Below are 14,412 nucleotides of genomic sequence, written 5' to 3'. Positions count from 1 at the left end.
TTTACTTGGTTTGGAGTCTATGGCGACTCCTATTCCAAGACCCGCACATAAGAGTGCTTTCAATGGGTAATCACTATAATTTCAAAAATATTACAAAAGAACACAATAATTAAAGTACTATTATTATACCGATAGCAAGGAAATCTAAAATGGAAAGCTTTTGGTCGTCGGAGTAGAGTTTGGACTTTGTCGAATCGATTTGTTAGCAGCATATGGAAGAAGGATTACGAGTTCTTGTTGTACTTTGGCTGCTGCTCGAACCGGGCTTAAATAGCCCGTGGAAGGTGCCTTCAGCCTCCATAGAAGGTGCCTCCAGCCCGCCGAATCCGCAGCATCGATAAGTTCCTACGTCTTCACTGCTTATCCTCCTGAAGGCGCCTTCAAGCTCCATGGAAGGCACCTTCCATCAGCTATCCAAGGTGCCTTCAGCTCCTTTGAAGGTGCCTTCACTCGTTGTCATGCGGATCCTTTGACTAGAGTGCTCAAGGCACCTTCCAACCCCATGGAGGAGCCTTGAGCACTGTTCATCCGAGACAAAAGTGTCCAATTCTCTTCCTGTAAAATACGTTAGTCCAAGAAACAAACTATACCCTGCAAAACAAAGTTAGCACAGTATAGACATGAAAAATAAAGCGTTTGACAGTCTTCGGACTAAGTGGTTCTGACTTCAGATTTCCTGGAAACTTTAGGTCGAATCGACGCCTACTGTTTCCTCACCGGAGAACACATCCTCACCTACTCCTCTCAGGAGAGATTACTTGTTGTCAGATTGGTCCTCTAAACCTATTGAACTTTCTGCCTAGGGTTACCACCCCTAGGACCTAGGGTTATGAACCCCTAAGGTTTCCTCAGCCTAGGGTCACCGCCCCCTAAGATCTAGGGTTACCAACCCCTAGGGTTTTCCTCAACCTAAGGTTACCGCCCCCTAGGACCTAGAGTTACCACCCCCTAGGGTTTTCCTCAGCCTAGAGTTACCGCCCCCTGGGACCTAGGGTTACCACCCCTAGGGTTTTCCACCTGCCTAACCGCAGCTAGAACTTTCCACCACCTAGGGTTACCGCCCCCTAGGGTTTTCCACCTGCCTAGAATCTACTAGGACTTTTGCCTAAGACAACTTAAGACTTTTTGCAAGTTCATTGAATCTTATTAGATAACAAATAACCTTAACTTTGAACCCTTTGTCATTATCAAAACTCAGGTTCGATCGTTGAATGCTTTCCGCACCAACAGAATGGACTGTCACCGTCGATCTCCTTGTTCCTTTGCCCATCGGGGTAACTCCCTCAGTGAGAAAAGAAATTAGGATAATTGTCGGGGATGAAAGGGAACACCGAAAAAATGCCCTCAAGTGTTGAGTCGATCGGAGCTCTCTCCCATCTCTTCCTCCTCTGAACCCTAACGAGGAACTCCCTCCAGCAAAGAAATCAGAAGAGAAAAAGAAGAAGACTCATCGGGAAAACACCCTCAGCAAGCTGAGCTCGATCGGAGATGCTTACCGTTGCTTGTAACCGCCGGAGATTGCTGTCGTCCGTCTCCGATTGGAGCAGATCGCGAAGGAGGAAGGAGAGGAAGGGCTGGCCAGCTAGTCGGCCGGCAGCAAGGGAAGAGAAGACGCCGCCAGTCGGTGGTGAGGAAGAAAAAAGGAGAAAGGTGCGGCGCTGGTGTGGGTTTGTCACAAAAACTTTGCTATGCGAGAAAGAAGAGATGGTGTGGTGATACCTCTGTTCCTCTTCTTCATAAAGGTAAGGAATCTTAATGGGTTTCAGTTTTGGGGTTAAGGAAAGGAATATGAATCCAATAAGAGAAATGAAATTGGATTTTTGAAATTGGGCTTTAAGAGTGGGCTTGAGGAATGGGCTTCTCTCTTCTTGGATCCAAAAAATTGAATTAAAGCTCTAAATGAACCCTTGGATGACTTGAGCTCTCAATCAATGGCTTAGATGTTCCAAATGTGATCTCTTTCTTTTCCCTTCAAATCAAGCTAAACTTGATTTGACTCATATTCATGGCTCTTAAGATTTCCTATAAAATCAAATTCAAAATATAAGAAATAATATTGTAATTGTAAGAAAAATTATAATTAAGTCCAAAATAAATCCTACTCACAAAACATAACATAAACATGATATTAACCATGCGAGAAGGTAAATATGATAAGTCCAAGAGCCAAAATAATAGATAAAAATACTAGTTATCACTCCCGCTCGAAGCCCTTTTGGTGGTGGGTTTGAATGGGCTATTCGGCATTCCGGCACGGCTGCTGGCTCGGCAATCGATTCTTTCCTCCGAGCTGCTTGGGCCTCCTCCACATTAATGTATTCGGTAGCACGTCCAAGCAGGTGACCAAAGTCCTTAGGGGACCTCCAGATGAGCAAGCGGAAGAACTCACCCTCCAACAACCCTTATGAGAATGCACTCACAAGGATCTTCGGCATGGCCGAAGGGACTTCCATAGCTACCTGGTTAAATCTCGTGATGTAAGCCCGCAGTGCTTCCTTGGGCCCCTGCTTGACCACGAATAGATTGGCATTCATCTTCTAATGGCGATAGTTGTTCGCAAAGTGCTGTAGGAACGCCGCTCGGAAGTCTTTAAAACTATATATAGAGCCGATCGATAGTCGCCTGAATCTCCTTTGAGCCGATCTGGATAGTGTAGTGAGACACACTCGGCATTTGACCCCATCGAAGTACTGATGGAGCGTGGCCATGTTGTCAAATTTGATGAGGTGATCCTCGAGGTTGGTTGCCCCTGTGTATTCTCCGATGATTAGCAACATGTAGTGTCGCGACAGCCGATCATCCAGGATCTCCTGAGAAAATTGTCTGTTTATCTGTTCGGGGGAGTCATCGAGCCTTGAGGCTTTACCCTTGCGCTCGTCCTAAGTAGGCACTTCCTCTGATGATGATTCTTGGGCTCTATCCACTCGGTCTTGTTCCTATAAAGGGGTGCGGAACAATGCCCGATGATAGGGGATTGGCGCATACGGTGCATCTCCAAATGTACCGATTGACTTATTGTTCGACCAACGAGCAGCAAGGTTTCCCGCTCGATCTCTATAATCGTCATGTTGGCCTCTTAGCGACCGACTATTTCCTGTTGTTGCTCCAACATTTTCACCGCTCGTGCTTACACCAACATGTCGAACTCCTCTTGCGTCAACATCACCGTGGTGAGTCATCCAGCATCCTCCATCTCAGCGTTTCAAATTCAAGTAAGCTTCCCATAGACGACGTCATATATGATCCTATCCAAAACCAACTAAGATGCAAGCTGGGGATGTGGCTATGCGGTTGACTCGGCGAAGACTCTACGTATCTTTGCGGGACAAAAAACGTCAGTGCCAGGCCGGAAATGGGTTCCCAGCGTAGGCCCTCCGACGCTCAAGTCAGTGTCCGATGATCTCAAGAAATAGGAACTGTAGCAAGTAGATGTAGAAGACGAAGTTGTGCATACCTTTCCTTATAGCTAGGAACCCCCTTTTATAGTGTCAATATGGTGCTCGTGCACGCATCTCAAGATATAGGCACATCTTCCTAGGTGTCTTAGGAAGAGATATGTCAAAAAGTGCCCCTAACACCATACCTCAAGCAACCATGCAATCCTCTAATGTGACAGCCTGGAAGCTTCTTACGTACGATTGCCTACTAGACATTCTCTGCTGTCAGTGACATAAACTCCTAAAAGGATATGACAAGATACTTGTCATGTGCAGTCGATCGGGATCCGCTCGGTTGGGCTACCTCCGCTCAGCGATGTCCTTAGGATCGGCCAACTTGTCATTTTCTAATTGTCTACGGTTATCCTGCTCAAACGGAATGCCAAGCTCAATCGGCGAGACCAGCTGCTGCTTATTTCTCTTTGTTATCGGAGGATCATTTTACCCAGTTAGGACAGAGCGCGGCTTACTTATCCACATAGCTATCACCATCCACTCGGCCATAACCGACCCGTTCAATCATACCTAGTCCACTCAACACTGTGTGGACTGCTCGACAGACTACGATACCCCGCTTAACTTTATCTTCCACATTAATCGGACTTCCTTACTTTGACCCACCATTGATAGGACCCCATATCATCACCATATCATCCACCATAAACCCTAGATTCAGAAATCCATAACTTAACTCAAATGGGTAAATTAAAAAAATTACCACATAGGTAATTTATCCACCAAATACAAAGATACCCAAATTAATTTTTTATATGAGCATTGCTGCCTTCAGTTGGACAATTATCGGTGATAAATTTGAATTCTGAAAATAAAAATAAAAAAATATATATATAAATTAATATAGTAAGAATATGAATTTGTAGAAAATGCCATTTACAAGAATTCTCTTTAATTTGAACCATCTCAAAACACCTATCCAAATTTGGGTGAAATGCATAATAATTAATAATAATAATAATAATAATAATGATGGGACCGATATAGATTTAAGGGTTTAACAGCGCAATGTCCGCTCGTTGCCCTTTTATCAACAGTTTTAAATATAAAAATTCCTTCTTTTTCTTTTTCCCTAAATGGCAGATGGCGCTTATGATAACCTTCCACGTCGCCAACCCTATCCATTCCTGCCTTTATTTACCTCCCTTCTATTCTCTCGCCATCTTCTGTCCTTTTGACCTCATCATGCTTCACGACGACCACCAGCGCCTGCCCCGGCGGCAGCCCTCTGTCGATCTCTGCGCGATCCTCCTCGCCGCCTTCCGGGCCTCCCATCTCCTCCCTCGCCTCTCTCCGGCTGGCTTGGCGTCGTTCCTCCTCGGGGCCTCGTTCAGCATGATGCTTGGCGGTTCCATGACCTTCCTGCTCGGCTTTCTTTTGTTCCCCTGGGTGGTCGGACTCGTCATGCTGCTCTATCTGGTCGGCCTCGTCTCAAGTTTGTCCGGATTGGGCAGGTCCATTATTTGCCGGATTTCCCCTCTCGAATCTCAGCGCGATGTTAGGTACGGAGAAGGCTCCGGAGTGTTTTTTGTTTCGGTTTACTCGTCCCTTTTCCCATTTGGTGGCCTGTTGTCGATTGCGATTGCCCTGATCTTTGGTTGGATTATCAGATCCTTTCTTTTGCCTTTGCAAAGAAATAGGATTATTTAGTGCAAGAGAGAGAAAAAATGGTTCGATTGAGCAACCAATGGGTTTATGTTGGCAAGGACCTATTTTTGGTAAGAACTGATGCCACTCAATAAGCCCCAGAAAAGTTGGATCACGCACAAAAGCATAAAACATAGAGACATTGCATGGATTGGTAGTGTTCCCAGTCGATTGATTAGATATACGTTGAATTTTTGTCACGAAGTTATTGATTTTCTACATTTTAGTTTTTTTGGTTTCAGTATGAACTATTTTTCAGAAATCTAAAGCTATTGCTAGGAACAAGAAGTTATGTTGTGTATTTGATTAACTAGCCAGATGAAACTATGAGAGTAAGGATTGATGCTTCATGCAGTAATTTTATTTCAAACTTCATATGTTATGCAGGCAGATGGGGCTAGCATATTTTGAGTTATAGAAATATGCAAAATCGTAGACTATATAGCTTATGGTTATAAATGACAATTTTTTAAGTGCTCAGTATCTTAGAAATGACAATTAAAGATGGTTGAATGGTCATTAAACAATTGACAATTTCCCAGAGCTCTGATTCCTGATTCTGCAATGTCTACTATCATTATATAACTACGATTGTTTGATATCTTCATATACCCTAGTTCATCAGAAAATTTTCAGGTATATGTTTAATTTATACAATGTCTGCAATGCTTCAAGGCCTTGGCCTATATAGTTTTAAGACCAATAGGTTTTTAAAGTTGATTTGTTGTCTATGGACGGGTAGGAAAGATAAAAATTGAAAGGTGGTCAGACTATATGCTTCTAGGTGGTAACGCTCTGCCAATCTTTTCTTTTTTATTGATGAGGACGGAAATCATTTCATTTATGTCCAGTATTACATTCTCTTGAAAGACTTATATTTCTAGGTGCTACTTACTATTTCTGATCTTCCAGATAGCTCAGCTTGACTTAATTTGGTTTCTCTGTTGAATTCCATTCCATTTGTTTGTTTTTTGTTTTCTGATTAATTCATATTTGGTTTCACTGTTTTGGTTGTTAAAATTTCACAATGCTCTGTCTGAAGATGTCTCTGCAGGTAGCCACCACCTGAGATAATAACTCTCGGGACTGACCAAGTATTTGAAATTGAGAACGTTTGCAAAAAAAAGAATGAAGATCTCACATTCATTATCTATGCTCGGTTCTTTACTCGATCCAAATAACATTTGTTTTATGTACACACTAAATGTGACAATATTGGTCCAGAATACCATTTTCACCGGATGTTCTTTCACAGTTCCTTTTGGTTAGAGAAGACATAAATATAGCACGAAGTTCTAATCATAGTGTGAATTAATTGACTGTTGCATTTGTATTATTTTAGTAATTTAACCTACCATATTAGGGTATAATTCCTACTTGATCCATATACTTGGTTGTTGTTGTATCAACCATTTCCTACTTGATGGCTTTTTGTTTCCTAGCAAGGAGCTACTCCTTTGTTTGTAATCTAGTGGAGAATTCTTGTTACTCTTTGATTGCTCTTTTTATAACTGATATATTTGAAACTCTTCAGATCACCTATTTTCTGAGCTTCTGACTTCTCGGATGCGAAGTGGAGCTTTACCAACGGATACGAGTCTCTCATAGCTGCATCCAGATGCAAGTTTTTGTCGGCCATGTACCAGCTTGCTCCATTGTTGTATCCAATCTTCTCTGTCTAAATTTCACAATTTTCTCTGATACAACAACGCATCTGAACTGTTGGTCCTCATGTTTTTCAGGACCTCCTCTAGTAGATTAAACATCACCCGTCATTGTAAATAACTCATTAGCAGTAATACTTTTGATGAAACTCTAGTATGCATCTGTTGTGTTGTTTTTTGTTATTCTTTCGGAGCAAAGATCATTCGATTTGTTAAACACTTTCACCAAATAAACTTCAGCGGTTTCTATGTTTTGGTGTGTTCAAGGTCCATGTCAATTTGTTAGGTTTTTCCATCAAATGCATGTCTTTATTTTTTAACAAATCAGAATTTTAATTGTTCAGCTCGAATCATTAATTCCATTCAAAATTAAACTCTTGTCTCACACAGTGGGAAAAATACTATTATTAAGTTGAAGAGTATTAATAGAAGAGTATCTTGACCTCTTGTATGAATTATCAATATCATTAGGAAAAATTAAAGTGATATTTAAATATAAATAATTATGATAATAATTAAATCAGGTATCATATTTCTAAAATCTCTCTCTGTCTTTCATAGATCCAGTCAATTTTACGGTAAATTAGAGAAAAATCCTCAATCACAATGTTAACTTTGCATGTAATCCTCATGTCCAAAAAATTTTGTAAATACAAAAAGTCCAAAATTGAATACAAAAAGTCTAAAAATTATTATAATTCTTCTTAAAATCATCACTTTATGTTAAAATCAAGTATATTTTCTATCAAAATTGTCCTTCTTATTTTTTAGGTATAAAAAGTCTAAAAACAAATATAATTCCTGTTAAATTCAGCACTTTACACTAGAATCCAGCACTCTATACTAGGATCGAGTATATTTTCTATCGAAATTAACCCTCATATTTTTCAGTACAAATAGTCTAAAAAAGAGTATAATTCCTATTAAATTCAACACATTAAATTAAAATCGAGTATATTTTGAGGTGAAAAAAGAATCGTACTCAATTTGATAGAAAATATACTAGATTTTAAATTAATATACTTAATTTAAGAGGATTTATACTGATTTTTAGACTTTTTGTTCCTAAAAATATCATGGGCAATTAGGTAAATATATTTGACTTAGAGTGAAAACAAAGATTTTCATGGATGGTTACTACATGCAAAGATTTATTTGTCAATAGGGACTGCATGTAAAATTACCTATTTTATAATAAATTATTAATCACTCAGTTTTATCCATAATTTATTAATCATTCAGTTTAATATAGTTAGAAAATTCTAAATCATTTCAAATTATAAAACTGATGCATTCCTGAAACTTCTTTTTATGTATTTATGCTCATGTATCTAAATTTATTAACATAAATTCCGAACATGAATTAAATTAAGAACACATTTTTAATTTTTTTCTCTATTAATTTAAAAATCCACGAATCTCAATTTACGTTATCAAATTCAAATATGAGAACATAGAAATATTAAAGAGATTTTTAGAAGTACATTGATTTTAGTCTAAAGCTCTCTAAGTCCATACTTACACCATTAGAAAATATAAAAGTTTAATATTTTTATAACAAGGGGAGTCATGAAACTTATTATTGATGTTGCTTAGTGAATATCATTGTTCTAAGTCTTATAATAATCTTATAATAATTTTATCGAGCGTTTAAAAATTACTGCTATTAATTTATGCTATCTACATAGATACATTGAGAGAGTATATTAGTTTTGCTTTGAAGAGATTTGGAGTGATAAGTCTATCCACTAATTTCGGATGAAACTAACTTATAGGTATACACCATTCAAAAACTTAAAGTGATATTTTTCGAATCAAGGGAGTTTTATGAACTCATGGTGGTGTTTAATAGTGAATATCATTGTCCTAGGTTTATAATGAATGATAAATTTTATCAAACTTTTCAAAATTTAAAAATTCAATGTTCTTAATTTATGCTATTGAATATAATTCCAAGAGTATAAATATATTAAGAAGGTTGTTATGAGTACATTAATGTTAGTATGAAATGATCCGAAATTCATTAGATTTCAATTTTAGTTTGAAATTATTCAAAATCCATTAGATTTCGAAACTGACTAATAGACCTAAAGAGGAGAGGTATTTTGAGAATATGATATGTGATTTAAATATTATGAAAATTCAATCCATGATTTAGATAATACTAATAAATCACCAAAACTTATTATGTTATACAGTCAAATATCAAATAAAAAATGGATGCTCAACATGTCTTAATAACAATCATATATAGAGAAATAAATCAAGAAATTAAACAGGTCACCACATGTTCTCCCGATTTCATTGAGAATCGATCTTTACTTGATTTGAAAATTTTACCATGTGATAACCAACTCAGCTAAGTCTTGGGCGGGTTATTATCCTTTAGAACTTTTTAAGAGAATTCCACAGCTAATTCATCATGGTGTCTAGAAGGTGAAACAAATGTTTCATAATAGCCATAACTAAACTCAATTTTTTTTTTTAATGTCACTAAGTTTCTCTCGCTCACACAATAAAACTCCATAAATAATTTTATCAAGTTTTAATTATATTTAATGCCTAGAGGATTTCTTGGTCCTTAGATGAGTACATCTGTGGGATAGACTACGGCATTAAAAACATCTTTGTCTCTATGATCAATATTAGGTCTTCTCCTATTTATCGAATACAACTTATGCACACTCAAAAGCTAAGTGAAGGGTACCTTTCTATCGAATAAATCTAGAGCCTTGACGCCAAGGTTTTGTGTAACTGCAGGCATCTAAGTAAGTGAAGGGTACCTTTCTATCGAATAAATCTAGAGCCTTGACGCCAAGGTTTTGTGTAACTGCAGCCATCCTGAAGCGTAAGGACTGCCACGAACAGGAGAAACAAGCTCGCAAACACATTAACTCAGCTTCTGTAATTGGTACAATTCTGTGTTGCAAACTTAAGTGAAGAGAAGGTACTCAAGTGTGATGGGGTTACATGTTTCGTTCTCTTCCTCAATGTCAAGGTTCTTCATCGTTGCAGCCATCCTGAGCATGATTCTCATATACATGACCAAGATCGTCTCCGCCAACATCCACTAGAATCGGGTGTGAAGAAGTTTATGAAGAAGCATATGTTATGCCTTGAATGTGAATGTGATTGACATATCAGCCTTAGCCTTAACTGAAACAAGGCAAGAATATCATGCTAAACTCAAGCAACCATCAAGGAAACAGGATAGCTTTACTCGTGTCTGGATAAGGCAGTCACTTTAAATGGACTATCAAAGAAAATGAAGTGGGACTCGAAACACCTAGTTTTTCTCCCAAGACGAAATAAACTGGTTCTACGATTCAATAAAGACGGCATACACGACTCGGAGCTTTGATTTATGAGGGCACCATTCTATTCAAAGCCAATGTTCGTATCTTATTCAAAGGCAAGAAAGGGGCATCACGCAAGAGCAGTTGGGAATGGATGAAGTGCAGTTCCACAGGCTATTGTCTGTCTCTTCTTACCGTGGGGGTGCAAGCACTCCGGCACACGCTGCCACTCCTTTGTAGCCAAATTGCACATGACCAGACGGTTCATCCGCTTTGACCTCAATGAAAGCATGAGCAAGCCATGGTTGCCCAGGCATGTCATCCGGACGTGCTTACCGTAAAGCTCCAAGCACCAGATGTTTGGCATTCTGTCCACCTCCTTCCAGAGGAGAGTCATCTTCTGCATCTCCCATATGTAGACGCAATTGGCAGCGTTCTTAGTCACCAACCCCACTAGCAAAATCTGCCCCTCGTGCTCTGCTAGTGTGTGGTCCGTAAGATGTAGTGGCGAAGGGATGAGATACTGCTTCCAAACACCAATTGCCACATCATACGCCAAGATGCCATTGGGTTCAGTGTGCATGAAGTAGATGGTCCTGCAAGTAGATACAGTTTGTGACCTAAAATTCAAAGAGAATGGAAGCTTGATGCTTGGAGGAAAATCAGCACAATGTGTCCAACTGTTGTGAACGGAGTCATAGATCTCGTGATCCCCATTGCATCCTAGCCACATTATTTTGTATCCATTGCCGGCAGTCTTCCCATTTAGTATCATCCCAACAGCCACACGGGACCACACTCGGTAAGACCTTGGTGGAAGTTCTTTAAATGAGCTCGTCAGAGGATTACTAACGTAAAAGTTTTTGTGTGCTAAATCTAAGAAGCAGATGAGACCACCAGCTGAGGCTACAGGAAGATATACTATCTTTGCAGGGAGAAACGGAATGGAGATATGATGCCACTTCCTCCGGGCGGGATTGTACATGACTCCTTTGGCTATGTTTTCATGAGTAACAGCGTAGAACCAAGGATGTAACTGTGGAACTTCTGCAATCTGATGGGAGAAGCTTCTAGAGGACAATAAAGAGTTCCATTTTCTGCATACAGTCCGGAACTTGAAGAAGGATTCTGTAGGGAGTCTTGCAATGACAGCTTCAAAAAGATCTTCCGGAAAATTTTTCCAGATTTGCTGGTCCATTATGTCACTTGAAATCGATGAAATTGCTTTTGCAGGGTTACCTCTTCTCTGTCTCTTGCAAGGTGGAGGCTCAAGAACTTCGACCATCTTTGTGCCAGACTTATCCTTCATTAAAAGACCACAGAAATCATATTCCAGTGAGTTATTAAACTCTAATACATACAACCTGCAAATGACAAGTTATAAAAAGAAAGGGTTATATCGATCCTTGCTTGAAAAATAAATAAGGATACCGCAAAAAATTGAGAAAGATGACTCTGGGACTGAATAGCACAATTGATGATATGCAGCAAATATATGATCATATGGGAAAACAATTACAGCACATTAAAATCAATCAGAACAGTTCAAACTGGCCCTCATCCTTAAGCTGTGTTTACATGGACGAAAAGAAATCATGAAGAAAAGTGGAAGTGAAAGGAGAAAGGAAAACAAAATGAACACAATTCTCTCCTTACTTGGGGTTAGATGGTAAGGAGAAACAAAAGTTGATGTCTCTCCACGTTGTTCTTTGATTGAAGTGAAAATTCAAGGGATACAAATTTTTTTTACATTAATTCCTGGAACTTTTACTTAATACATCCCTTTCACATCCTTCAACTGTTTTGTGCTCTAGAAAATATATTCAAGTTCATAATAGAAAATAAATCTAAAAATCATCACAAATTTGTAACAAATATAATCTCCAAAAATAAAGTAATTATTACTACTTAAAACCAAATTTTAATCTAAGTTAAAGTAATATATTGATACATTTTCAATGCTTATATTTACTATAGTTATATATAATTATAATTTATATTGTAAATTGTATAACTTATATAATTAATATTCTAACTAATTTATAATTATAATCGTATAACTATCATAATAAGTTATATAACTTATGTAATTATAATTATATGCAACTAATTTAAATATTCATAAAATTAGGGCATCATGCACATCCCAAATTACTTGAATGTGCAAAGGTTGAATCATGCACTCTATTGCACATTCATCGTTCTCCTAAACGCCCAAATCGAAGTCGATAGACGCAAAGGATGAAAAGAAGCTTGACACAATCTCATTGAACACTAATTTTCTCGTCATTTGCTAGCATGTTCTCTCTCAATCTATCTTGGCATCATAGAAATCAAAATACAAAGAAGCCTCACCAACATTGTAGGCCTTTTGCGTGACCTTGTCAACATTGCAAAAACCCTGAACAACCTTCACTATGACTATGAGTCGTGATATTGAAGTTGTCTTGTGTGTCAGCGAGCAGAATGGTAATTTCCCTTCATGTCAGCAGACAGTGCTCAACATTTAACTTTTTTTGAATCAGAACTTAAAAAAGTTAAATACAAAATGAAGCAATAGTAGATGAAGTTAGCACTTCCACCATCACCTAATCAAACTTTTATTCTAAGGGAATGAATTATAATATCTTATAAAAGTTAGGGACAATTTAGTCATTTAATTGAAAATCAATATACATTACCTTGCTTAATTTTGAGTGAAGTAATTTGAAGAATTAAATACCTGTTGTTATTGACTTAGCACATCAAGTTTCAAATACGGGTAAAAGAACATACCATTTGATATACAATTTCTAGTGTTTCTATTTCAACAGACATGGAGAGTTATAATTTAGTATGCCTGTCAAATAACTTGACAAGATCAATAGCTGATCATGACTTAATCCTCGATAGCTAAAAACAATCATAAACATCAGCAAAGAATAGTAGCTGTATAAGAACCAACATGATTACAGGATAAAAAAAATGTATTATTTCTAACTGAAATTATATATTATTATTCATCCGCTATGATGCTTCTAATTTGGCTTAGTGCATGTCTCACTTTCAATGTTTTTTAAACTTCACTAAATATGTTTTTTAAACTTCACTAAATATGTTTTTTAAACTTCTGATTTGGCTTAGAACAGATGCACGAATCATACATGTTTTTTAAACTTGGATAAATATGTCCAAACACTTGATGCGACATAGAGGCCAAAAACAGGATCTGTGCAGGCAAGAATCGCTGCCAGTGCTGTTTAAAACCCCATAGCCCTGCTATCTCATCATCCCATTCCAAAGCTGTAAAGGGTGATAAGTCATTGTCCATTATCAGTGGACTATTGCGCATGGGATTATGAATGGAAGTTGCAAGAATATAACTTCTGCAATTTTTATTTTATTTCTTAGAGATTATTCTTTCTAATTTCCTTTATACCGGAGCCTATGAACTTTTCCCTTAGTATCTATATGAATTGGGTAGCAATGCACCATTTGTACAACCATCACAAGTTACAGACATCCATGCCTAACCAATGATTTGATGAATGACTCTAAACAGCCTCAAAACTTGATAACCCGAGGAGGCGAATCAAAATCAATTTTCAAAAGATGAAATATCCAATTCAAGTTTCACAGAGGCGAGCGCCAGTGGAAGATACCCATGTTAATTGAGAAAACAGGACTACCCACTTCAACCAATTTTAGCAATTTTCAATTGTCCCTTCTACGCCACGAGGATGTTCAATCCCATACCACGCTCCTTCTCTTCAAAATCAATCATTTTCAAGACAGCGTGCATTTCAGCTATACTACAGCTTCCAAACTTACAGAACCACCGGGATGAAACCAACCGAAATCAAACCAGACAAGAGAGGGAAAACGCAGAAGGAGAGGGAGAGTGTACGCATTTGCCTGGGATTGATTTGATGAGGTCGGTCAAGACTGGGCGAGGCGCTAAGTTGGCAGTGCTCCTGGATCTGCCGGACGACCTGTCTCAGCACCGCCGCCTCATCCATCCGCCACTTCCTCCGTCACCGTCGCGGTCGCCGTGGTCTCTTCTCCGATTCTGCCGTTCTTCCTCCTCCACGCCCCCCTCCTTTTACCCACGTCACACGATCTACCAACAAGCCCCTCAATCTCCGCACAATTTACCACATTTGCCACTGCGACGTTGCGATCCCAGGAGTGGCCCCACGCGGGCCGGGTCGTATACTCGTATCTCTCCAGCGGTGTGCGGAAAAAAAGCTTCACGCCGCATACAAACCACTTGCGGGCATCAATTCCGCACGCAGAACTCACGTGCTTGAAATGGCTAATTGGCCGAACCGGATTCGGCTCTCCAGTTTTAATCGTTCGATCTCATAATTATTA

General features: G+C 38.7%; 2 protein-coding genes across 4 annotated transcripts; one reads left to right on the top strand and one right to left on the bottom strand.

The window, feature by feature from the left end:
• The first annotated feature begins 4,535 nt into the window (after positions 1–4,535).
• On the top strand, positions 4,536–6,912 carry LOC122023254. Its single transcript, XM_042581323.1, has 2 exons — positions 4,536–4,954; positions 6,634–6,912. Exons 1-2 carry the CDS (start codon positions 4,536–4,538, stop codon positions 6,647–6,649), a joined length of 435 nt encoding a protein of 144 aa, XP_042437257.1. The 3' UTR covers positions 6,650–6,912.
• A 3,048-nt stretch (positions 6,913–9,960) lies between these two features.
• LOC122023727 (F-box only protein 6-like) lies at positions 9,961–14,135 on the bottom strand. 3 transcript variants are annotated; one of them, XM_042582014.1, is made up of 2 exons: positions 13,954–14,135; positions 9,961–11,423 (listed from the first exon to the last, which is right to left on the bottom strand). In XM_042582014.1, the coding sequence occupies exons 1-2, from the start codon at positions 14,055–14,057 to the stop codon at positions 10,190–10,192; spliced, it is 1,338 nt and encodes a 445-aa protein (XP_042437948.1). In that variant the 5' UTR covers positions 14,058–14,135; the 3' UTR covers positions 9,961–10,189. The 3 variants fall into 3 exon arrangements, with proteins under 3 accessions (XP_042437948.1, XP_042437950.1, XP_042437949.1); XM_042582016.1 differs by having other exon boundaries at positions 9,961–11,362; positions 13,954–14,099; XM_042582015.1 differs by having other exon boundaries at positions 13,946–14,092.
• Between the last annotated feature and the right edge of the window lie 277 nt (positions 14,136–14,412).

Source organism: Zingiber officinale, chromosome 9B (assembly GCF_018446385.1).
Source record: "Zingiber officinale cultivar Zhangliang chromosome 9B, Zo_v1.1, whole genome shotgun sequence".
Lineage (NCBI taxonomy): Eukaryota > Viridiplantae > Streptophyta > Magnoliopsida > Zingiberales > Zingiberaceae > Zingiber > Zingiber officinale.
This window is presented reverse-complemented; position numbering and strand designations above follow the sequence as displayed.